Raw genomic sequence first — 27654 nt, 5'->3', positions numbered from 1 at the left:
AAAGATATGATTGACACATCAAAAGTTTTAACAGACTTCATATAAGTATTTGATTTGTATTAAATATTTCAAATAAACTGATCTGAAAGGCCATCCTAAGAGTTCAGTTAAGGAAATAGATTTCACTGTAACATACAGTGGATCACATTAAAGGAAATTTGTAGTTCTTCCTGAAAGCTAATCATGATTAATATTTCTGATTAAATGATGAGGATACACATGCAAATATCACAGACCAAATAGTTAACAATTTTTCAGGCAAAGAAAACACACAAAAAAATGGAATGTTAAGATTGCACAATTAACACTTTTTAATGTTTTTATTTATTCTTTTTTTTTTCTGAGAGAGAGAGATAGAGTGTGAGTGGGGGAGGGGCAGAGAGAGAGAGGTAGACCCAGAATCCAAAGCAGGCTCCAGGCTCTGAGCTGTCCCCACAGAGCCCAATATGGGGCTCGAACTCATGACTGCCAGATCATTACCTGAGCTGAAGTCCTATGCTTAACCCACTGAGCCATCCAGGGGCCCCAAGATTGCACAATTAAATAAAATGTCACCTTTACAATTCTTTTCCTAACTTGATCTTATGTTTTAAAGTTATATAGGGGCGCCTGCGTGGCTCAGTCAGTTAAGGATCTGACTCTTGATTTCTGCTCAGGTCATGATCTCACAGTTTGTGAGATCAAGCCCCCCGTGGGGGTTTGTGCTGACAGTGTGGGGCCTGCTTGGGATTCTCTCTCTCTCTCTCTCTCTCTCTGTCTCTCTCAATCTGTCTCTGCCCCTCCTTCACTCATGCTCTCTCTCTCTGTCTCTCTCAAAATAAATAAAAAAAACATTTTTAAAAATCTTTAAAAAAATTAAAAATTGTACAGAATTCCAGTCAAAAATTATGCAGACGGTTCTTCTAATCTCCAATTCACATGTGCAAACCTTCAGTATAAAGTCAATTTATTGATGAGAAAAATGTCCAACCAATCTTATGTTAAAAAAAATCAGATGGGGCGCCTGGGTGGCTAGTCAGTTAAGTGTCTGACTTCAGTTCAGGTCATCATCTCGCAGCTCGTGAGTTCGAGCCCAGTGTAGGGCTCTGTTCTGACAGCTTGGAGCCTGGAGCCTGCTTTGGATTCTGTGTCTCCCTCTCTATCTGCTCCTCCCCCCACACCTCTCTCTCTCATTCTCTCTCAAAAAGAAATAAACATTAAACATTTTTTTACATAATTAAAAAATCAGATGTATAAAATAAGCACTGTATAAAATAAATGTACAAAATAAAAATTTTATAATATACATTCAGTTTACATACACACACATATATGTGTATGTATGTGTGTGTGTGTATGTGTGTGTGTGTATATATATATATACATACATATATATATACATATATGTATATATATATACATATATATGTATATATATATACATATATATATATACATATATATATAAAGATAACAGAAAATTAAAGATGTAGATAGGTAGATTGATAGAACATGTGTATATGCTAAATATACCCATGCCTCAAAATGATTTTAATCAATAAAAGCCTTTTTTGTGCAAAATGGAAATAAGAAAAAAAATTGTAGGGGTGGCTGCGTGGTTCAGTGGTTAAGGCATCCGACTTTTGATTTTGGCTCAGGTCATGATCTCACAGTTCGTGAGTTTGAGCTCTTCATCGGGCTCTGCGCTGACAGTGAGGAACCTGATTGGGATATTCTCTCTCTCCATCTCTGTCCCTTCCTCTCTCTCTCTCTCTCTCTCCCTCTCAAAGTAAATGAATTAAAAAAAATATTGTATGCAATGTGAACTTCTTCCAGATAGCCACTAATTGTTTGCCTGACACCCACACTGTCACACACATAGTAATGTTAATGATTCCAATATTTTCTCAGGAAAGCAGGCCAATTTCACTCTGAAACCCCTCTTTGACTCATATACGCATAAATACAATGCTTTCATCCTTTGATATATTATCTCTTCGTACAACTTCTTTAGCACTTAATCTAGCCTTGTGAAGTAACTACTGAATCCCTCCAATGCTTTAATGATAACTCATCTTTTTATATTCTCTTTGCCCTTTCTTTTAATGTAAGCCATATGGGTGCTGCCAACCATTTCTCAAATATGTCTTTCATTGAAATACTTTGCTGTATAAAACTCTGCTTCAACACTCATATTCCTTGTAATGACTTATATGAGAAATGATGTGCTAACTTCTCTATATGCTTAAGCAAGTTTTTGGCAACAACCATTTTATGATATATTGGGGTGTGTGTGTGTGTGTGTGTGTGCGTGCACGCGTGCACGTGCATGCGCCAATATCTATATAGATATATAGATATGTATTCCCTGCAGGAAGGAAATAGCATGATACCTTTGCTGAGTAAATATTTGTTGAGGATTTATTTAAGCCAAATTAAGTGTCTAAATGACATACTCCATTTTATTGAGACATAATTGATTTGTAATAAATTTCACATGTTTAAAGTATACAGTTTGATAATTTTGAGATCTGTCATAAACCTATGAAGACTTCACCACAGTCAAGATAACCCTAAAATTGTCTCATACCCCTTTTAATCCTTGCCTTGCAACCCACCCTACACTCTCACATAGAAGATCAGTTCGCTGGGAAAGAATTTATCAGTTTTGCAACTGTGTGAGCATTATTCCAAAGAAGAAGAAAGAAAGGGCCTATTTTTACCAACTGCCAACTCTAAGTTCTCCAGTTAAGCATTAAAAGCATAAAGGTATTCAGATATTCTGTTTCCTTTGCATGTTTTCCACAAATACCCAACATCGTGGCATTACCATTTTTTCTGTAGATGTTAAATATAGCATATAGCCTATGTTATTTATAGCTATGCTTAATCAATTTTTCATTATACACCTCAGTGACTAAATGGGTGCTTTATGTTCTAACAGATAATTTATAGGGACTATACTGAGAGCTGTGGTATCTAGGGGCAGTATGTTCTAACTCCAGCCAGAGTTCATGCTGAGATCAATGTAGTGATGAGATCCAAAAGGCAAATGGAAATCTAAGCCAGGTAAAAGATTCCAAGAAGAGGATAGAAAACAATATTGGAATATTGAGAATGGAGAGACAGACAAATGAATGCAGAGAGATTTCAATAAATCACGTGGGTAAATAGAAAGGCAAGTAGGAGAAACTGGATGCAATACATGGTTAACATTGACAACTTCTCTGCACCATGCTTTATACTGGGAAAAATGTAGAGTCAAGGGATTGTCTGGAATTAGTCATGAATCTTTTATCACTTTGCCATTTCTACATAACAAAGCTCCCTGAAATTTAGTGTCTGAAAACAACAAGCATTATTACTGTTCATGAGTCTCTGGTTCAGCTAGGCAGTTCTGCTGATATGGACTGGGTTCTCCCACTTCCTGGGGAATCAATTGGCTCTAAGCTAGTCTAGGATGGCTTCGGTAGAGATGAATCAGTTCTACTTCAATAGATGTCTGTCCCAGCAGACTAGCCTTGGTTTGCTCTCATGAGAATTGTGCGGGTGCAAGAGAGAGAGAGGGAGAGAGAGAGAGGAATGCATGCTTGGCTTCTTGATACTGACACTCTGAGTTGTCACAACATTCCTTCTGTCACATCTCTTTGCAAAAGCAAGTCACAGGTCTAGGCTAGATTCAAAGGATGAGAAGCAGACATTTTCCTGCTGAGTGGACTGTGGAGTCACATAGCAAAAGACATGGTCATTTTCCTATCCATCCACCACACCAGCTCATGAAGAATCACCTAATCACTTTCTTTTTTTTTTTTTTTTCTTTTTTTTCTGCTCTGCGCTTCATTATCCTAATCACTTTAAAAGCCGTTGTGACCATATTGGTCTCCCAGGGCTGCCATAACAAATTACAAACCCGGTGGCTTAAAACAACAGAAATGTATTCTTTCACAATTCAGGAGGCCAGATCTGGTGGCTCTGAGGAACATGTGTTTCTTCTAGCTTCTGGTGGTGGCCAACAGTCCTTGGTACCCCTGGCGAGATCTCTCCAGCTTCTGTCTCCGTCTTTACATGGCTGTTGGCCCTGTGGATCTGTGTATCTTTGTGTCTCTTAATCTCTCCTTAAATAATGACAATAGTCATTGGATTTAGGGCCCACTCCAATCTAGTATAACTCTATGTTCACCTGATTACACATGTAAATGCCCTATTCCAAATAAAGTCACATTCACACATACCCACTTTTAGTACTTCAACCTACCTCTGTGGGGGACAGAATTCGTTTCACAACAGTGATGATATATATTGTGTGGAATATGCTGAAGAGATATCAAGTATCCTGATTACCATTAAAAACATAAGCCTATAGAGGCGCCTGGGTGGCTCAGTCGGTTAAGCGGCCGACTTCGGCTCAGGTCATGATCTCACGGTTCGTGAGTTCGAGCCCCGCATCGGGCTCTGTGCTGACAGCTCAGAGCCTGGAGCCTGTTTCAGATTCTGTGTCTCCCTCTCTCTCTCTGACCCTCCCCCATTCATGCTCTGTCTCTCTCTGTCTCAAAAGTAAATAAACGTTAAAAAAAAAATAAAAAAAAAAACATAAGCCTATAAATTCATAAAATATAGAAAAGCCCAATCTATAGACAAGTATATAAGAAATAGAGAAAAAGTCAACTAGCATTAGAAAAGCTTCCCTCACTTTCTTTTTGGCCTTCCCTGTGGTATCTGGTCAAACACAAGGCATGCTTCTTTTTCAACTTAAAGTTAAGTTCCTTTTGCAAATTGATCCATGAACGTTTTTACCCTATCTCCGACCACTTTGCCGTTTATAAGCCATACATTACTCTTTATTGTTGTCAAATTTTTATTTCACACGATTTTAGAACTTGCTCCTTTATAGAGGATCAAAGTGAGTTTCGAAGAGTTTCTGTCTTGACCAAGGTCAACAAGATAGTTAATGAAAGAATCAGCAATGACATCTAGGCTTTTATTTCTATTTTCAACTTTCACTAGTTTTACCTTTCCCCATTTTATCGAGATATAATTGACATATACCACCATATAAGTTTAAGGTATACAGAATAATGTCTTGACATACATATATGACACAATGATTACCACAACAGATTCGGTTAACATCAATCACCTCATACAGTTACAATTTTTTGTCCTTATGATGAGACATTTTAGGCTCTACCTGCTTAGCAACTCTCAAATTTTCCATACTGCGAAATGAACGGCAGTCTAGTTGCTGCACATTGCATCTCCAGTGCTTATTCATCTTATCACTGGAAGTTCACACCTTTTGATCCCCTTTGCCTATTTCCAACCCCTACCCCCTGCCTCTGCTAACAACAAGCATCATCTCTTTTTCTCTGAGCATTTGTTAGATTTCAAATATAAGTGATTTCAGGCAGCGTTTGTCTTTACCTGCCTGACATATTTTACTTAGCATAATGTTCTCAAGGTCCATCCATGTTATCACAAATGGCAGGACTTCCTTCTTTTTTATGGACGCATAGCATTCCATTGCATATACATGTACACACACACACACATACATATACACACACATTTTCTTTTTCCATGCATTTGTCATGGATCCTTCAATTGTTTCCACATCCTGGCTATTGTAAGTAATGCTGCAGTGAACATGGGAATGCATATATCTCTTTCACACAGTGATTTCATTTCCTTTGGATATCTATCCAGAAGTGGAATTGCTAGGTCATATGGTGGTTCTCCTTTTAATTTTTTTGAGGAAACTTCATACTGTGTTCCATAGTGGCCGTTCCAATTTACATTTCCACAGCAGTGCACGAGGGTTCCCTTTTATCCACATCCTCTACAGTATTTGGTATCTCTTCTCTTTCTTGATGATAGCCACTCTAACAAGTCCAAGGTGCTATCTCATTGTGATTTGAATTTGCATTTCCCTGATGATTAGTGACTTTTAGCACCTTTTCATGTACTTCTTGGCCATGTGAATATCTTCTTTGGAAAAATGTCTATTCAGGTCCTCTGCCCATTTTTAAGTTGGATTATTTGGAGTTTTAGGCTACTGAATTGAATGAGTTCTTTATATATTTTGGCTATTAATCCCTTACCAAGTATATAATTTGCAAATATTTTCTCCTATTCTATAGATTTTTTTTTCATTTTGCTGATTGTTTCTTTTGCTGTGCAAAAGCTGTCTATTTTGATACAGTCCCACTTGCTCATTTTTTATTTGTTGCTTTTGCTTGAAGCATTCTATCCAGAAGTCATTGCTAGGACCCATGTCAAGAAGTATTTTCCCTGTTTTCATCTATGAGTTTTATGGTTTCACGTCTTACACTTAAAACTTGAATTTGAGTTAATTTTTGTGAGTGGTGTCAGACAAGGGTCTTCTTTCATTTACATGTGAATATCCAATTTTCCTACATAATTTATTGAAGTGACTGTCTTTTCTCCATTGAGTATTCTTGACTCCTTGGTCAACTATTCATTGATGTGTATGCATCTTGGTTTTAAAAACTAATATTAGCAACACATATTTGATTTTGCTCTATTCATATGGTTTTTGTTCACATTAACAACTAAAAATTGATTACACAATTATCTTTTTTTTTCTATCACACATTTTTCCATAAATCTGTCAATTGTTTTAGGTAAAGAAAATATATCCAACTAATCTGAAAATTAAAAATGTCAAAATAGTTTTTAAGGTCACATCCAAAGGCTTATTTTAAAATTATTTTTGCACTGTGTCCAGATGCCCTTAAAACACATAGATAAAGTTATTCACTTCTTCTTTATGATGAAGGGCGGTTTTTGTCTCTACATATCAATATATTCCATATATACATATGTGTATGTATTTTTTTCTTCTGGATCTAGAATGTTCCTTTCATAACATTCTGAGCGAGCCATTTTGATTGGAACTTACAGATTAATTTTGTCGGATGACACTTGTTCCCTGACTTGTTTTCTATCCATTAGACGTCTTCATTAAATCAAAGAAAAACAAAGGAATCCAAAAAAACTCAAACTGACTTTTCATGACTTACCCAGGAAACATATTGAAAAGATAGTGAGAAGTATACTGCATCGATCTCTGGACACTGGGAACTGCCACTGTCACTGCAGTCTCCATGGCCCTGGACACTGGGACCCACTGGCTTCAGGTGGATCCCCACTGTCTCCATTTCTTTGCATTGTTAAATCAGAATTCAGTATCTTATCAGTTGAGCTTAGCTTACATGCCCACAAACTGGCTGTAAGGGAGTCTGGTAAAATACATACATGACCTTCAGATTTCCTCCATGGGAAATGTTTTCTGCCTTCCTTCCCTAAGACTCAAAAAATGAGGAGTCCAGAGGCTAAGCAGTTAGTGAATGATCACTGTTCCCGCCTTTCTGAATGTACCGAATTGTAATAGCACAATGAAAGCTGACATGACTTTGCCACAAATATGTGCTAGAGATGAGGTTTCATGGAGGATAAATAGCTATTGTGTATTGGATCTTGATTCAAAATAGTGATTATCTGACTACCAAATATGTGGGTTTCATTCCATAATGAATCAACATTGTGAGTGCATTTTATTCTCTTTACTACCTGAAAATCCACAGCACTCACTATCAACATTATTTAATAAAACGAGTTTATAAATGTGCATGTATGTGCATTTTGTAGCATTGATTTTGGTATATTGAGAATTTTGCTTTATGACTTCGTTACATAATTGTATTTTTACTAAAGCTCTTAAGTTTTGTCTCCTAACCAAATTTAAAACTCCCTTGGGACAGTGTTATTTCCTCCATGTTAAATAAATAAAGCAATTCTATACATTGGATTGGATTCACAAATTTGACTTGATTGTCATTGAAATAAAGCAAGATAGAATTTTTAAGCTATATTTAAATATCAACCACGTTGATAGCTCATTCTTCTTCCCTCAGTTCTCATACATGTGACAGGATTGGATAATACATAAACTGAACTAACCAATTTTTTAAAATTTGTTTGTCTTTTAATATTTTCTTTTGAGAGAGAGAGAGAGAGAGAGAGAGAGAGAGAAAATGAGTGTGTGGGGGGAGCAGAGAGAGAGAAAGGGAGACACAGAATCCCAAGCAGGCTCCAGGCTCTGAGCTGTTAGCACAGAGCCCGATCCAGGGCTCAAACTCACGAAACATGAGATCATGACCCCAGCCTAGGCCGGTCGCTTAACCAACTGAGCCACAGGTGCCCCTGAACTAACCAATTCTTATTTTAGGGGTGCCAGGTTTGGTTTTTGAAGGCATCTTCTGACACTCAAACTGAAAGACATTTGGAGGAGATATTTTCAGAAAAGCTTATAAATGACAATAAGGGGACATATATATAGAAGTGCTCTATGGAATTATAAACGTAAGAAACACTCTTTACAAAATGTTTTTTCACTATCACTAAAAGAGTCAATCATATCACCATAAAGACAACGATAAAAATATCTTTCCAAAGAAAACTCTAGAATACTATTAGTGATGAAAATCTTAGCATTTTGGCGGGCGTGGTGAATTACTTATCAAATCAATACTTTCAATCATCTGTCTAGATATAATAATGACTCTATTAATTGGCTTTTGGAACTCTAAAGAAAAAACCAAGCTGTAAATTGAGGATGACAAGCCTGAAGAGAAAAATGTCTCAGTCTGTGGCTTTATGACTTACACCAATTTTAATGAAACTATATGAAACATGGTAATCGTGTTATAAATTCCTTTCAAGAAGCCAGGGATTATAAATCATATAAGATATGCAATAGATGAGTGACTTATGAAAATTTTGGCTGGCATCTTACAAGAAGAAATCAATTTTACATTTCATTCGAAACATAATATATGCATAACTAAAGCATACCATTTAACATGTGAGATCTGATCCTATATTTTCTGTTATTTTCACAACAGTACTATCAAACACTCAGATAGCATTTACTTGCCATTGACTGTTTTCATAAATTGTTGTGTTATTCTATTCTAGTTTGTATTACGCTAGCTTATTAAATGCATACACATGCACTACTAAACTGATTTTAAAAACTCACAATCTACTCATGAGTCACACACAACTAGTAGAAAAACGTTGCAACAGTCTTACCAGATGGTCACTGAACTTAGTAACATTAATTTTGGGATATATGCATTTAACTTAAAAAACTAAAAGGCCATTGAAGGAGAAAGATTTAAAGAAACTGAGATTTCTTACCCTAAACTCCCAATATAGTCAATGGCTACAAATCTCAGGGAATTGCATTTAAATTAAAATAGTTATCTCAAGTTGCATATTTGTGATGATTTAAATTTTTCCTGGAAATTGACCAAGAATGATGGAGGTTGGTTACCGCTTAAAAACAAGTCTATACAATTTTGAAAAAAAGGCTAATTGCTAATGAAGACTTGGAGCAACAGATATTATTAGATATAAGTTGCATATTCAAAGCCAATGTATCTTTATGCTCTGGGAAATATTACAGTTTCCAAAATTACATTTGACCCAGTCACATTTTGTCTTCTCAGTTGTTTGAAGGCATTTAAGGTGTTAATTAAAAAAAAAATCCCATCTATAATCATGCTCTATCTGGATGAAAATGTGACTAGAGATTTTTAACACATTACCATATTGAATTTCAAACACAGAAGGGTCTGAATTTAAATTCTTGTAGCTACCTCTCAACAACTCTTTGCCTTGTCGAGAGTCTTAAATTTTCTGATTCCAATATGTCTTTTAGAAAATTAAATGTATAATAAGATCTACCTGTTGGGTTGTTGCATAGATATTTATTAAAGACAGTGACTTGATAGATCATGTTGTCTATTATTATCACTACTCTTTTGGTTTTACTATAGTGTCCAGCAAGTATTTTTTGTTTAAATTCTAATAAGTAAACGTTAATTAGTAAAAATGAATAGATGATTTAGCCAACGATCAAAAAAGTCCAGACCCACATCATCAAATGTTAATACGAAAATAATCTTATTAAATAACTTCATTTAAAACAGCTACACATATAAACAATTTGAACCATGAATTCTTGGCAGCCAGAAGTCTCTACCTTTTAATACATATTTTAAAAAGTTAGTAAAACACAGTGCATGATTATATTTGCATCACATTAGCTGCAGAATGTATAGAGGTTTGTGGTGAATATTTTCATTTACACTTCATGGTTTTCTATTCTGATTTGTGCCTCACAAGGCTGGCCTTTATATACTGCACCAATAGACATTCTTGCCCTCTGTCTCAGATTTTTTTTAAGTTTATTTATTTCTTTTGAGAGAACAAGAGAGCAAGAGTGGTGGAGGGGCAGAGAGAGAGAGAGAGAGAGAGAGAGAGAGAATCCCAACCAGGCTGTGCACTAGCTGTGCAGAGCTAGATGTGGGACTTCAACTCATAAACTGCAAGATTATGACCTGAGCAGATCAAGAGTTGGACCTCAACCAACTGAGCCACACAGGTGCCCCTCAGATTTGGTTTGATGAAGAACAGGAATCGGCAAATTTGAGAGTCAGGATGGAATAAGACTGGGATGGCTGCCTTCCTCTACTAAAAACCAGAATTCCTGTTGAGTGACTTTTATTTATTGTAGTAGGATCATCCTGGTTCCAGTTAATACTCCTCTTTGTCCCTTCAGGGCAAGAGATATGGAATTTCCAACCTATGAGCTATGTGACAGTTATCTAACTCCATCCCCCAATTTGTTAAGAGCCCCCTCATTAATATTCTCTCAATGATTCCAATTTGAAAGTACCATCCATCTCTTGCTGAGACTCAGACTGATACACTGAGATCCACCCATCACAGTAAGTGATACTGACAAAATCAAAGCAAATCTTATATTCTTTTTAAGCTTTTGTCAGTGGGTCCTGCTGCCCCTGCTTTGCTTAGAAACACTCTAGACAATAGAATTCAAAACACATCTAACTTCTGCAAGACTTTTTGAGTGACTGTCCTCTTGACAGCCCCCTTCACTTCATTGTTCCTTAGGCTGTAGATGATCGGATTTAACATAGGAGTGATGACAGTGTATGACAATGACACTAGCTTCTTGCTTTCAGGGGACTGGCTGGATTTGGGCCGTAGGTAGGTCAAGCTGGCGGTTCCATAGAAAAGGGATACCACAATGAGGTGTGATGAACAGGTGGAGAATGCCTTCTGGCGACCAGTAGCAGATGGCATCCTGAGGACAGTTGTGATAATGCGGATGTAGGAGACCAAAATGAGGGAAAAAGGAAACATAATAAACAGTAGTGTGGAGGCAAGTGCTTGCATTTCATACATGCTTGTGTCCTGAGTGACTAGTTTCAACACCGGAGGACCATCACAAAAAAAGTGGTCTATGGTATTTGGTCCACAGAAAGGAAGGGCCATCAACCAAGCTGTTTGTAGCATAGAGACAGGAACACCAGACATCCAAGAGCCGACAGCCATCCACAAGCACAGGGACCTATTCATTATGACTGAATAACGGAGAGGGTTACAGATGGCTACAAAGCGATCATAAGCCATCATAGACAGAAGAAAACATTCAGAGCTGCCAAAGAAGAAGAAAAAGTACATCTGGGCACCACAGCCTACAAAAGAGATGATTTTCCTTGGAGACACTAGATCTACCAGCATCTTCGGCACCATGACCAAGGTAAAACAGACTTCGAGAAGTGATAGGTTTCGGAGAAAGAAATACATGGGTGTTTGAAGAGCAGGATCCACACTGGTAACTGTGACGATAAGGAAGTTGCCCAACAAAGTGACTGTATAGATGACCAGGAACAAAATAAAGAGGGAAACTTGCATCTCAGGGTTATTTGTAAAACCGAGAAGAAGAAATTCAGTGACTCTGGTGTGATTTTCACAAATCATATCTCAGACTAGTTTCTCTGTAAGAATCAAATATGTGCATGAAAGGATATTGTTTAAATACAGGTATAATCTCAAATATATCAATAAAATCCATAAAAGCATCACTGTGCTCAGGCATCTCATCGTTCTATTCCTCTGATGCAGAAATAATGTTTACAATAAAATATAAGCAAGATCAAAGAAATATTTTGCATGACTCCTACTAATCGCTTATCACGTAGGTGCAGTTTTTTGGGAGTTTTTTTGTTTTTTTTTTGTTGTTGTTTTTTTTGTCAGTAGTCACAGCCTGCAGCTCATGCTCTTCATCAGAGGCATGCTGTTGTCAGGATGAAGTAGAAGTAGTTTAGGCAGATGATATTTAAAATAGAATCATCTACTAATTTTTTAAAATATGAAATAAATCCAGGGAACAAAAAGAGAAATTATGGGCGATTTGACTTTTGGAATCTTTTAGTATATAGATTGCATGTTTATAAGAATGGAGTGTGTACTCCACACCATCATCTTCTATGTACATATATTTACATATACGTTTACATGTGCACACACATGTGTGTATATATGAAAAACAATTGATAAACATAGTAAAAAAATAAGCATAACTTACATGTTTGATTTTGGTGTTTTTCTGTAATCTTCCTGGGGCTACTAACTTATGTGATTTTTAATAGTGTCTCTTGAACCATAATTTGACTTCCCTGGGCCCCTATTTCTACTACTGACATATGTGTGGTCCTATTATTTGTGTTGGGCTTAAAAATACTTCTGAACAATTATGACTTTGAATAGAGAAGTCCTCCTTCCAAATTCAGTTATCATTAAGTAGCGATGGGTAGGATGTTGAACTAGGGTTCAACAAAAGACCACAAGGGAAAGCAAAATAGAGAAATTTATTACTCACTGGTCCTGGAGGAGGCACACAGCTCACTCAAGGTGCCACATGGGGAAGTCAAGGCACAGTGCAGGCAGAGAGAGTGAAGCAGGAGCTGGTGCACATACTTGTATTAGAATGAGAGTGGGGTACTTTGGGGTTCCCTGGCTAAGGCCAGTTTGGTCAATTTAGACCAAAAAGAGCATGACTTGGGTATGCTTTCTTGGGGTTTTTATCTAAGGGCTAAGGAGAAAGCCCCAGGAGACAGGGGAATCTATGATTTATCACAAAGGCGGTTGGGGAATCATATCAGGAGCTTATATTTACTTGTGATTCTGGGCTGTTACCTAAGGTTTGCATTCAAGCGGCAGGTTGGGGGGGTGGGGAGGTTAATACCAGTTCAAGGGCCCTGCAGGCAATCTGGCTACCCCAAAAAGATGTCAAGTCAGCAGCATTATGAGGTAGTTTAGCTAAACTCTGAGTAGACTGTCAATCATTTCCAAAACTGCATGGTCAGAAGTGAGAGTTAGTCACTATTGTGCGTCCACTAAAAATCTAGCCATAAAAGTATTCACTCATTTATTATGAACTCAATTGCTATATCTTATTTAGAATTAAGTATTGTGACCAAAAGTAGAATTAGACAAATATTTTCTGTACAAGCTTTACTCAGCAATAGCATAGCAGACATTAGTAATGTCAGAAACATATTGGAAAAATAATTACTCATAATGCTACGTTGAGACTGAGATGAACAATGTTTTTTTTTTTTAATAGTGGGATTAGGTGAATATTGGATCTACTATTTTACAGTACACTTTCTAATTTAATTCAGAAAAATACTTAACTACTTCCTTCTATAGTAAAAATATTTAAAACAGATTTCCCCTCTGAAAGAAAGGAGCTGAAAACTCACAGCTTCTGGATCCATTCTGAAATAAGTGGCTCATTCGAAGAATTCTGCTTTAATTCCATCCCAAATATATGTACTTGTGGTACTCACTCACTTGTCTATTTTGCTTACTCTAAGTTCTGAAGCCAACTTCCTCGGTAGCATAAGGAAAGGAATGTTGGTGCTCCCACACTCTCCATTCCCCTAGAAGTCCCAGAATCACAGGGACAGATGTAACGGTAATTGTGCCCATTAGCCTCTCACCATTATTGCAAAACCTACTTCAATACCATTCTCATCATCAGTGAAAGAACAACAACATTGTTGTTGGTACATTTAGCAAAACTGATAAAAAGCTTCACATGTATTTTCATGCTCACCAGCATTTTCCAACAATTCTATACTTGTCATGGCACTAAAATTACTCCATTATTTGGAGAAAAATAAAAATATGAGAGTTGATGAAAGTATCCATATTTTATTGAAATTTATTCATTTATATTTATTATATTATGATTTTTAGTGTATGCCTAAAATGCCTGAGCCACTACCGCCCCTCAGAACTCTGATATTGATGCCACAGAAAGCAATGCTAGGTTGAATGGCTGAACTTTGAGTGATCAAGCTCTACAATGTACCATCCATGGTCTCTAATGTAAAATAAGAATAAGGCTATCCAAGAAAATCACCATTTTCTTGATTGCTTGAAAATTAGTGTTGTAAATTTTTCACCATGCCTGGGCACATTTAAATTCAAAATTTTGGAAAATTAGGGGTTGATAATATCATAGAATGTGTCTCCAAGTGTTCCTCTCATTCCTGCTATAATCCTAAAAACTCTACTGACTACATTGCATATATCCTCTTTGGGAAAGATTTGTCAGCAGTGATTACAAGCAATACCACAGATTTATATTATCTTTTTTAAAATTCGCAAACTGTGACCGAATTGCCATGATTACTACATGCTCTAGAGAATATAAAATTTTACTTGCTGCATAGCATTTTGATAACTTAATGACATTTACTTAAGTCCACTAATTTAGCTGGCTATATCTCAGGAGTCCAAAGAGCTCTTTCACTTCTTACTAAGCTGGTCAGCTTCCAACATTTCTGAAGAAACAGACTTTACCTTTCATTCTAGCCAGGTTTCTCCCAAATATATATTTTCCCATTAAAAAAAATGATTATGTATCTTTGCAATTACATCATCAGTATTTGGAACACCAGACAAAACTGAAATAATCATTACATGTCTCTTACCGGAACAGTACAACACAAAGTGTAGTTAGTTAATTGGAAAATGAATGAACCCAGTCTCTGAATTGAAAAGACTTTGCATGGTTGTAATCCACAGCATTCCTTGAGTACACAACTCTCATTTTTTTCTTCATACTCATTTCTTTACCATTCTATAGCTTTCTAGACAGAACAAGGACCCCATTATTTTTTGTTTTATTTTAATAAATTATAAGCTTATTCCTTTTTCCATAAAGTCCTATATTTACTTGTCTTAAAATGTTTTTATTATACACAGATATGCAGATAACATGAGTTTTTTTTTTTTAATTGAGGGAAGAAATAAGCCATAAAGAATATCTGGATATATCTTACCAAATAAAACCTTATATTTCTTCTTTAATTAGAAGTTTAATGACAATTTTAAAGATACATAATTTTGCTTATTGCTTCAAATTTTCAGAACTAAGCAAATACCTTGGACACACTAACCTGCTTTGCGATGGCACTAAGTGGTGGATATATTTTAGTAGTAATATTTAAAAGTGTGACTGGCTTTGGGGAAATGACCCAAGGGATATTAGAAGGAACTACTATTAATTACACACCTGTTTAAATCTCATAGTGGAGAATGTAGAATTTTCATGAAACTGTCTATATTTTTTAAGGTATAATGACTGCAATTCAATATGTATTTTTCAATAATAGATACTTTGTGGTGGGTCTATTGGGCACACTGGTCAAATCCCTCAGGATTACAACTATTAATATGCCAAGACTGTATAAGGAACAGAGATTTTCATTTTCCCTGTAAGATTTTTGTACTTTTTATGGAATAGATTTTGGTCCAATACTGACAAAAGAGATTTGTACTACGTCCTTGAAACTTACATGATTTTTAAATTTCAAATTTTAATTCATTTGTAAATGTGATCTTAAACATATATATTTTTCTAGTAATAATCATTTCAGATGATTAAACACCTCAAGTTAAGCTGATAATTGGCATGTATTTTATTGCAGTCTTATACCCTAAATAGTTTGGCTATTGGTTTGTTTTAATAGGAGAACACTGTAGACAGTACCAAATTTCATATAACATTCCATGGAAGTAGTATCTTATAATGTCTAAGTTAATGCCATAAAAAAGTAAGTAATTTTTTTTCTTTTTTAATACTTGGAATATTTTATTTTTGGAATTTCTAAAGCTATTTCAATTTACTAGATAGAGACAACTACCCACTAAATACACTGTGTAAGCTCAGTGTGTAAGTGTCCAATTGCCACTTTACAGTAGTCTAGCTCCTGGCCAGTTCCTAAAGTCAGCTTGTACAACACATCCCCTGAGCATATATTACTGCCACCTTGTGAGTCATTCATCATAACTATTTTAGCTGATAATTTTCCAGTTGTTACACATTTGCATTTGCCTGAAAAAACATCAGTGATTCTTTTCCATAGATTTTTATCTTCACCTACAAAGTGACAGGCACTGTGCTAAACAGCAGGTTTGAAAGGTACACTAGACACGGATGCCCATCTCAAAAAGATTGCATTATAATTCTAATTCAACAAAATTCACTTTTTATCTTCACGTTTATTGTTTTTTTCTTCCATAGATATTTCACACCCCTTCAAAAACTTTTTACAAAACTCAACCATAATCGCTAATAGTGGTTACATGAATCTACACATGCAATAAAATGGTATAGAGCCATTCACGTGTATTCACATTTTGTAAAATGTCAACTTAGTGTGTTTGATATCCCGCTTTATGTTTAACTAAAATGTGCACGTGACCACCCTGTACTATCTTTGCAACTTCTTGTGAATCTGTATCATTTATAACCATGAAATTCATTTTGAAAGAGTAAAGAATGAAGATATGTCAGCAGGATAGGCTATCTAGTGGCTCTTGAATAAAGATAAAGTATGTCCTTACATTCGTCTAGGATTTGGTCCATAGATTTCAGTTTTGGAATTTCAATATGTGAATTAATCCTGAGGAATCCAAGTTCTTAGAAGGTGATGAACACAAATTAAACTCACACCAAATGTGGTGTGTAAATGTGAAAAGTGTGTAAACACTTAAAATGTGTAAAATCTATTTGTGTGCTTTAAACTGAGAGATGTATCTTTTAAAAAAATGTAATGAATATAGTTTACACGTTTCATTTTTTTTAACTTAAATAAAATCCTCCCAACGTGGGCTTTGAACTCAGGACCCCAAGATCAAGAGTTGCATTCTAAGAGTAATTTCTAAGAATTCACGTGATTAGATTGAGCCAACTCAGATTTCTCAGAATAATCTCCCCATATTAAAGTCTCTAGTATTTTTACATCTACAAAATGCCTTTTTTCCATACAAGTTAACATATTCACAGCTTTGGGGGCTTAGGGCATGGACATCTTTGAGGAGCCATTGATCTTCCTGCCATGTTGACTTGCCAAAAACATTATCTGGAATTCATAAAATTCCTAATTAAAGTGCAATTCATATGTTTGCTTTTAATTACAACAAGAAATAATGACAATTCATCCCTAGAATTTTCAAAACAATAGTAAGTTAAACCCAATGAAAATGGAAGGAAAGCGTGCCTGGGTGACTCATAAAGTGTCTGTTAAGCCTCCGATTCTTGTTTTTGGCTCAGGTCGTGATCTCATGGTCGTGAGATCAAACCCTGCATCAGACTCCACACTGAACATGGAGCCTTCTTGGGATTCTCTTTCTCCCTTTCTCCCTACCCCTCCCCTGCTAGTGCTTGCTTGCTCCCTTTCTCTGTCTCTTTCTCAAAATAAATAAAACATTTTAAAAAATGAAATAAATTTGGGGCATATCAGTGGATCAGTCAATTAAGCATCTGACTTCGGCTCAGGTCATGATCTCCTGGTTCATGAGTTTGAGTCCCGTGTCAGGCTCTGTGCTGACAGCTCAGACCCTGGAGCCTGCTTTGGATTCTGTGTCTCCCTCTCTCTGTGCTCCTCCTTCTCTCATGCTCTGTCTCTCTTTCTCTCCCTAAAAGTAAAAATAAACATTAAAAAAAATGTTTTTAATAAAAAATGAAATAAATAAAAAAAAAGAAAATGGAAGGAAACAAATTACAAAGAAAACATCAGAGATTAGTGAAACAAAATGTTATGTACAGAGGAGAATATTAGTGGACCCAGTATTGATCTTTGAAAAGATAAAATTTGGCAATGTTCTGGCAAGATACACTCAGAAAATAAAGCAAATAATAAAAAAGTAATAAATAATAAATAAAAGTTATCTCTATTCAGGTATTCCAAATTAAAAAAGAATGAGTGTCAAATAAAGATAACGCTGAGGAAAAAAAGATAGTTTTCCAAAACTGACTCAAGAAAAAATGGATAACTGGATTAGACATACAATTTTGTAAAAGATGAATCAGTAGTCAAAAGAATTTCCCCCCAAAATAGACCCAGATGACTTCACCAGAAAATTCTACCAGACAATTTACAACAAAACAAACACAAAAACACACAATCAAGTCTTTCACAAACTGTTTTTGTGTGTAATAATAGAAGAGATGTTAGTACAGTAAAACCTTGGTTTGCGAGCATAAATTTTTCTGGAAAAGTGCTTATAATCCAAAGCACTTGTATATCAAAATGAATTTCCCCCCAAGAAATAATGGAAACTCAGATGATTCATTCCACAACCCAAAAATATTCATATAAAAATGATTGCAATACTGCAATATAATGCAAAATAATAAAGAAAATACAAAGTGTAAAGAAAAATTAATCTGTGCTTACCTCTGAAAAAAAGCTTTATGGCTGGTGTGAGGGAGACAAGAGAGTTTGTGTAGAACAACTTTCACTATCACTAGTGGAATCAGTGCTTTCTATTGACCTAATGGAATCTTTTTCTTTTTGTGCAACTTTAACAAGGAACCCAGACAATGACACTTGTTTTTGCCTCCTTTTGAGGATTTCACAGAAATGTGACATTGCACTGTTGTTAAACAGATTCATCGCTCGCACTACAGCCTTATTCATGTGGTTCCTTTCTACAAAATTTTGCCCTGTTTCTCACATTTTACCCTTCTCCCTAATCTCGTTTGAAGTGAAGGATTCCTCCGCCTTTTTCTCCTTCTTCTCTGCGGACAAGATGCAAATGTAAACTTCTTACAAAATCTTGCAATTTCGGTCACTCGCATACCGTGTTTGTATTTCTCGATGATTTCCTTCTTAATTTCCACTAAAATAACCTCCTTCTTCTTACCATCTTTCTTTTCAACCTTTTTTCTGCATGGGGGCCATTGTATATGTTCGCATGGATGTTGACTACAGTACAGTATTAATAAACTCTTTTAATATACTGTATATAATGTAACTGGCAATAAGGCAGCAGAGGAAAGGGTCTATATCTGCCTGCAGCCTGACCTAGAGGGAAGCAAAGCATTGCTAAGCTTACTCTTGTATGGAAAAGCAAAGGACTGTCCATAGGTCCTTTGAAATGACAAAAAATACACGAGTGCCCGTTGTGGGCACCTTCCAACGTTCTGAAAAATCACTGATTTCTGCCAAACACTGCAGCCTGAGACCAAAAATCTGAGCATGGGAGATGATCACCCACAATCCCACAGAGAGAAAGAGAGAGAATCCCCTTTATACTAAACATGAATGAGATTTTGAGATTTTGTCCATGGAATTTTGTTCAAATACACTTCATCTTTAATATGTTTATCATAATGTAATAACAGACAAACAAATTATTTTATTTTTCATTATGTTTATAGGTTGTGGTGATTAAATGGGTAAAACATTATTAAAAATCACCTAGCTCATGTCCTGACACTGAGGAACCATATAGTAATAGTTGCTATCACTTTACTAATAACTGATAAGCTTTGATAAAATTCACGGTATTGTAACTTAATTAATTAATCTTATTAAAAGACTATCTAAATACTGTTGCAAATGCTAAGTTACTCTTTATCTCAAATCAAACATTGTAAGTCCTAGAAGCACAGATCTTATTATGATAAATGGCTGTTTGTAATTTTCTACCCTGAGATGTTCATAGTTTTCTAAGTTAGTACTTTAATTCAAATATTAAAATATATGTTATATCATTTTATTTCCAAAATAAGCACTAGAGAGCTTTTTTTCAGATGGTTCCTTCACACCAGATATGGCATATGGTTCTCCATCTTAAAAACATAATGAATAACAATAATAAGTAATCTTATCCTGTCTTTTGTTTTTCTCTAGGTATCACCCTGTCTATCTCTTCCCCTTCATGAGCAAACTTCTCCCACATGTTGCTGCCACTGGTTTCTTTTTTTATTTTTCTTTTCAATATTTGAAGTTTATTGTCAAATTGGTTTCCATACAACACCCAGTGCTCATCCCAAAAGGTGCCCTTTTCAATACCCATCACCCACCCTCCCCTCCCTCCCACCCCCCATCAACCCTCAGTTTGTTCTCAGTTTTTTAGAGTCTTTTATGCTTTGGTTCTCTTCCACTCTAACCTCTTTTTTTTTTTCTTCCCCTCCCCCATGGGTTTCTGTTAAGTTTCTCAGGATCCACATAAGAGTGAAACCATATGGTATCTGTCTTTTTCTGTATGGCTCATTTCACTTAGCATAACACTCTCCAGTTCCATCCACGTTGCTACAAAGGGCCATATTTCATTCTTTCTCATTGCCACGTAGTACTCCATTGTGTATATAAACCACAATTTTTTTTATCCATTCATCAGTTGATGGACATTTAGGCTCTTCCCATAATTTGGCTATTGTTGAGAGTGCTGCTATAAACATTGGGGTACAAGTGCCCCTATGCATCAGTACTCCTGTATCCCTTGGGTAAATTCCTAGCAGTGCTATTGCTGAGTCATAGGGTAGGTCTATTTTTAATTTTTTGGTCTAGTTTAATTCTGTTTTCCAGAATGCAGCCACTGGTTTCTTTCACTTTTTTATTTCTATTTACCCATAAATAACTTCAGTCTGTTTCATGCTCTTAACTGTCTTTCCCTTGCTGCGCAGAAAGGTTTTTATTTGATGTAGTCCCACTTGTTTATTTTTGCCTTTCTTGCCTGTGCTTCAAAAATCATTAAGACCAATTTCAAAGAGGGATATTATTTAGCCATAAAAAAATAAAGAAATATTGCCAATTGTGACAACATGGACGGACTCGGAGGGCATTAGGCTAAGTCAAATAAGTCAGAAACAGAAGGACATACACCATATGATCTCAGTTATGTGGAGTCTAAAAAAAATTGAACTCGAAACAGAGAGTAGAATGAGTTGGGGAGTGGGAGAAATGGATAGATGTTGATCAAAGGGTAAAAGCTTTCAGTTATAAGATGAATAAGTTTTGGGATATAATGTATATAGCATGATGGTATTAGTTAATAATACTGCATTGTATACTTGAACTTTGCTAAGACAACATATCCTAAGCTTTGTCATCACACTCAAAATGATAACAATGCATGGTGATTTAGGTGTTCATTATCCTAATTGTGAAAATTATTTCACAATTATATGTATATTATATGTAATTGTCATGTGTAAACTTTAAATATGTAAAATTTTATTTTCCAATTATATCTCCATAAAACTAGAAACAAAATTTAAAAATGTGTTATGTTTGAAAATAAAAATTCTCAGAATGAATGAGTTTTTCCACTTCTTGAGGAAGTGCAGAAAACACATTGTTCACGTTTCTGACAAATTATTTTAATTAGAAGCATTCAAAATTAGGAATTGCCCTGTTAAGGTCTATTTATTTATGTTGTTAATTTCCACATAGATAATTAAGTGAAAGCCATCTGTGGTGTTAATGGAGCTTCCTTGTCCCTGCACTGTGCCTACAATATCACAAAGACCTGAACAGTCACTGTCCATTTGAGGAGCTTAAAGAAGATTACCATGGCAAACATTCATAAATCCAATAATTAGTTCAATTGCATAATGGAAATCCATTAGAAAATTTTCATTTTACACATTGAAACTTAACTGATGTAACTAACAGTAATAGATTCTCTCTGGAAAATGTGTTCAAAAAATGAAAACGAAATTTACATCGAATGTTCATTGTTGTTTCTGAAGAAATCCCTCTTGAGAGAAATCTAATTAAACTGTGCAGTGAATACAATCCCTTCGGTCTTTAGTCAGAATAAAAATACTGCCTATTCCACCACCAGTTTGGAATTGTAGAAAGTCTGGAAGACCAACAGGGAAAAGAAAATTCACCTTATGGTTCTAGGTATGTTCCCCTATTCATAATTTCCTGTAAAATTACACTGAGGTTGTGGAAAGAAGATTCTGTTAGTTTTGGTTTCCATGGATTTTACCTGCCTAATCATTTGATTATTTTTTTCAAATCTAAATGAGTAACTTCATGTATGCAAATAAATAGATACATGGCTGGAAATATACTCCCTTCTGAACCCTTAATTGTGGCTTGAAGAAAAGTGTGGAATTCAGAACCTAAATATAGCACTTTTGTATTTTACTCTTTACGCTTAAGTTTTGTGTAACTTTTTCAATAGAATATCTTCCCATATTGCTTACATATACCCTGTGTATAGGATTAGAATATCAATAAGATAAAAACAAAAATTAGATTATATAATTTAAAGCCATTGTTTTCTTTTAATTTTTGTGAAAACACCACAAGATCTAGAAAACAAAATCAGGAAGAAAACTGCATCTATTTTAATTGGGCATTTATTTAGAAATATTTATCAAAATAAATCCAAATGTTTAGGTTCTCACGTAGGACCGTTGATCCTACGAGAGCTCCTTTGCTGGGGTTTGATAGGCAACCATGGTGGTCTGGATTCCCTTCAGGATTACCTGTCCTCTCTGTTGTCTCCACAGATGTCTGGCTCTGAGCCTACAATGAGTGGAAATCAGTCCCTCTGCACCAAATTCACATTTGTGGCTTTTTCCTCTCTAGCAGAGTTACAGCCTGTGCTCTTCGTTGTGTTCTTACTCATTTACTTGTTTACTGTGGGAGGAAACCTCATCATCATCTCCCTGATCTGGGTCTCCACTTCCCTACACACTCCCATGTATTTCTTCCTGGTTAACCTCTCCTTCCTGGAGATGTGCTACATCACCAGTGTGGTGCCTCAGATGCTGGTGCATCTGCTGATGGAGACCAAGACTATAAGTGTGGGTGGTTGTGCAGCTCAGATGTACACATTTGCCATCTTGGGACTGACAGAATGCTCCCTGCTAGCAGCCATGGCTTATGATCGCTTTGTAGCTATTTGTTACCCGCTGCATTATACACTCTTGATGAGCCCTCGCATGTGTTTGATATTGGCTACAGCGTCTTGGACCACTGGGGTGGTGGTGGAGTCAGCCCAGATCACCTGGATCTTCAGTCTTCCCTTCTGCGGAACAGGAAAGATTCAGCACTTTTTCTGTGACATCATGCCTGTAATGAAACTGGCTTGTGTTGATACCTCCCACAATAAGATTGTGATGTTTGTTCTCTCCATGATCTTCATCATGACTCCCTGTTTGCTCATCTTGTGCTCCTACCTGCGAATTCTTGTAACCATCTTGAGAATCCCTTCAGCAGCTGGCAGACACAGAGCTTTCTCCACTTGTTCATCTCATATCTTGGTTGTTTCTCTGTTCTATGGCACTGCCTTGTTCACTTATATCCAACCAAAGACTGTACACACTCCAGAAACAGACAAAGCAACTGCACTCATGTACACAGTGGTCACCCCTGCTCTGAATCCTGTTATCTATACCTTGAGGAATAAGGAAGTAAAGGAAGCCTTTCAAAGGGTAACACAGAGGAATCCTCTTAGACAAATGGCCTAACCCAGCCATAGTGGATGAAACATATACTAATATACAGATAAGTTAGTTACCCAAGGTTTTATGATGCATCTACCAATATACATTGTCCTTAAAGTATTTGTACCATCCAACTAGGAAACACTTATGAATGTTGTACGTTTTTTCAATGTGTTTAAGCAAAAGGGAACTATGTAGTAGGGTCTGCAAATTATTTATCTTTCGTTCACAAGCATTTCCTGTGTCCTGGACACTATTCATTTTTTCCTTCTCCATAAGTACTAGGATTAAGCTTGGTATCCTTTACACCACTTTACTGAGGAACTGATATTATTGTGGAGAATGTTAAAAATGAATAGGAAGCAATTAGCAGCTTTTTAGTGTCAAACATAGGCTATTAGGATTTAAGTTCTTAAGTGGAGTACACTCCCTAATTACTTAGCTCTCTATACCTAAAAATCATGCATCTTAAATTATAAATTGTTAATAAATACTGTTGAGTGTTATACACTATAACACAACTCTAAGTATTTAAGGTAAGTGTTTAAAATGTCTAACGTGTAAATCCAGTGGCACCCTGATTCTTTATTCAAAACTAGATTCTTCCCTTGCTCTTATTCACTTAGTGTTTGGTTTTTCATATGAATCAAGTTTTAGAAAAACTTCTCCCTAGGTGACATTCATTCTTGTTACTCCCATTGTAAGCCTTATTTAAATGTATATGTTTGAATATAATTTCCTTTAGGAGCTGACCATTTATTCTAGCTAATTAATTATATTATTCTTGACCCTGAATTATCAAGAACAGGACTCCCAAAATAAATAACTTTTAAACAAAAGCTGGTTTCTTATGGCAACTTTGGAGAAGTGAGGTGACCAAAATAATTTAAATGTTCAGTAATATTTTGTAGAAATTAGAGTTAACATTTTATTTTTATCTTAGTGTTTTCACCCTGTAGTCAAATCTTAATACCAGTGCAAGCAATTTATTTGGAAGGACTCAGAAGTGAGAAAATGATACAGGCAAGGGAAGACAGCCACTAAATTGCCCATTATTATGCCAGGTACCATAAAAGGCCACTAAAATTTATTCTTACAAGGGAAATCGTGTAAAGCACAATCCTAAAATGTATTGACATATAGGCCTGTGTACATACACACCTATCATACACATTGATTGAAGGTTGATCTTAGGGAGCATTAACTCTGACAGTAATACTTAGCTGCTAACTGTTGCAAACTTCTGGAAATGCCCTCAAGAACAGTGATTTGGATTTGTGACATCTGGAAAGTATCTGGCATTGGATCTTAAGATGGCAAGTTGGAGGGATATAAGAGGTAAGACTGTCAGTGAAATCTACCCATTTATTTTCCAGAAGGATTTGAGATACTTGTATTTGTGATAGTAAAGAAGGTAAAGTATATGTGTGAATTGGAATGAATATAAAATAAGAATTTTATATTTCAGTAATTATATTTCTGTGTTGTATTTTCTGGCTCTGTTTGTAGAATGGTAGTTCCTCAAAGGCCGGTGCTAGAGCTATACATCACAGTTCTGATATATAACATATTCATAATTAGGGATGATAAACATATTAAAGATGAAGTGTATTTGAACAAAATTCCGTGGACAAAATCCCCAAATCTCATTAATGTTTAGTATAAAGGGGATGCTTTGTATTGGAAGATACATAAGGAGTTACTCGAGTTCTTCTAGCCAGTGAGCCTGCATATCCAAAACAACAGTAGTAGTAAGAAACAAAATGGGCCTGGAAGCATTGTTCAGCCCACAAGAAAGGTTGATTTTCTTTTTCTTTTTAACATAATTGGGGTATTTAAACCTAAATGCAAACCACGCGGTGTCACATTACCTTGTATAAAACATAAAATATTCATAATTGTGGGTGTTCTGATGAACACACACTTAATAGCTCATTGTATCTTTTGTTTTTCACTCCTAGCACTAAGTGGATGCAAATAGAGAAAGAAATAGTGAACATGACTAATTATATTCAGCTTAAGTAATGGATCATGGGAAATGTTTCATTGGGTAATTTTGAAAAATAGTCACACTTAAACACTACTGTGTGACTATGTTCTTGGAACTTGTACCTATAGTCTTTCATCATTAATATGCTTGTAATAATGTAATAACAGAAGAACAAATTATTTTCTTTTTGATTATGTTTCTAGGTTGTGGTGATTAAATGGGTAAAACATTATTAAAAATCACCTAGCTTGTGTCCTGACACTGAGGAACCATATAGTAATAGTTGCTATCACTATCAATTAAAATAGCATTGTGAAGTAAGTTAAGTCCTGTGGACATAAATACACAGTGTCAGCTTTCAAGTACTGAGAAATGGTGTGTTCTTGTTTTAATGGCTGTTGTGATTACTTAACCATATTGTCTTCTCATAGCAAATCTCCAGTACTCTTATCATCCATGCTCAAGAAAAGACAAGTACAAAATACTTGAAGGGGACAGAAAGGGAAGCAGCTAAATTTGATAACCAAGAATTCATTTCGCATTGCAGGATGTGATAAAACTGATCCCTGTGTCATCATTCAGTCATCCTCTCAGTTACCTTACATTTACTATATTGGGGGAGAAAAGATTACATAATGTGTGTGTGTGTGGGGGGGGGCTAATGATAAAAATATGACACTGCTATGGAAAGTGTTTCCTGTTTATCTTACTTTTAAATTGTGGTTGTCTTCCCCCCACCCGATCATCTTGTCTTCCCCTGTATTGAATACACAGTATATTGTTTTGCCCACATTATCATTCTAGTCAAATTATCACCCAGGTCCTAAGTTTTAGAGTTGTGGTGATCAGAACCTGGATGGTTATCAATAGAATTACAGCTGGAAAGGATACATCTGGGTATTTTAAACTCAGAAACTAACTGTCACTACAAGTAGAAGCTGAACAAACATATTTTGTCTCCTGTGACTGAATAACATGAATGTGTGCTGTCTCCTGTTGAGAGTGTTTGTGGTTGTACATGGGATACTGTGGTAACATTAGGTGAAAGAAACTTCAGAAGAGAGGAATGACTGAAGGCTTTATGGGCACTGTAATAGCAGAGCCTCGCCCTCTTCAAAGGTATCTCTTAGTTGTCTCTGAGGTACATAATGTTTACCTCACATATGCACCTCCCAACATACCGTAAGTCCAACAGCTGCCACTCATTACAGAGTGTCTGATCCCTTTTATTGTTTTGCTCTTTTCAAATACTCACTGCCCTGAAAAATCACTTAGAGAGGATTTGCCGTTGCTATTTATTACCAAAGTATTAAGAAATCAATCCATGTTTACACCAGAAGTAAAGTTTCTCAACCTCTAGTTCCCCAAAATCAGAACGCTTAATTTTCAGGAAAAGACACAACAAAAATTTCTTTACTAAACTTGTGTGGCATTTTATTTCTTGAATTCAAAGCAGTTTGCCCTCAAGTCAAAAGTTTAAAGAATATTTTCCACACATACTACAAAAGATAAATCAATGCTGACTATTGGTTTAGAAAACTGTGGAGAGGTTCCAAAAAAGCAACCTCAAAAAATACCCTATTGTAAAAAGTATGAAAGGAAAAAGATGTGTATACATCCTTGGTTTAAGTAATAGAAAGTTATGGACTCTAATGAGATGCTTTCCAGTACATGCCTACTTTTCTGAGACTTGCCCAGAACTCAGTCCCCTGACGTTAAGATAATTTGACATTACTTCCAAAGCCAAAACTAATTTTAAGTACCAAAAATCTCTAGTTAGTACATTTACAGACCTCCAAAATGATAAAACCTGATATTACACTTAACATTCTATGTTTTTAAGATATTAAACACTTTTAAAGGTGTGCCTGGGTGGCTCAGTGAGTTGAGTGTCTGACTTTTGATTTTGGCTCAGGTCGTGATCCCAGGGTCATGGGATTGAGCCCCGAGTTGGGCTCCACACTGAGTGTGGTGTCTGCTTAAGATTCTCTCTCTCTCTTCCTCTGCCCCCTCC

The 27654-nt window shown here is 35.9% G+C and overlaps 2 protein-coding genes across 2 annotated transcripts; one reads left to right on the top strand and one right to left on the bottom strand.

The window, feature by feature from the left end:
• Positions 1-10902: 10902 nt before the first annotated feature.
• Positions 10903-11853, bottom strand: LOC102949200 (olfactory receptor 10A7). Its single transcript, XM_007081442.1, has one exon. It carries the CDS (start codon positions 11851-11853, stop codon positions 10903-10905), a length of 951 nt encoding a protein of 316 aa, XP_007081504.1.
• A 10879-nt stretch (positions 11854-22732) lies between these two features.
• Positions 22733-23674, top strand: LOC102963369 (olfactory receptor 10C1-like). The gene has a single exon (XM_015537225.2). It carries the CDS (start codon positions 22733-22735, stop codon positions 23672-23674), a length of 942 nt encoding a protein of 313 aa, XP_015392711.2.
• Positions 23675-27654: the final 3980 nt, after the last annotated feature.

Source organism: Panthera tigris, chromosome B4 (assembly GCF_018350195.1).
Source record: "Panthera tigris isolate Pti1 chromosome B4, P.tigris_Pti1_mat1.1, whole genome shotgun sequence".
Lineage (NCBI taxonomy): Eukaryota > Metazoa > Chordata > Mammalia > Carnivora > Felidae > Panthera > Panthera tigris.
Note: the sequence above shows the minus strand (reverse complement) of the source record. Positions and strands in the feature narration are given on the sequence as shown.

What these genes read in the sequence shown, in the direction of transcription:
- LOC102949200 (XM_007081442.1), bottom strand. Translation starts at nt 11,853, where the DNA reads ATGATTTGTGAAAATCACACCAGAGTCACTGAATTTCTTCTTCTCGGT.
- LOC102963369 (XM_015537225.2), top strand. Translation starts at nt 22,733, where the DNA reads ATGAGTGGAAATCAGTCCCTCTGCACCAAATTCACATTTGTGGCTTTT.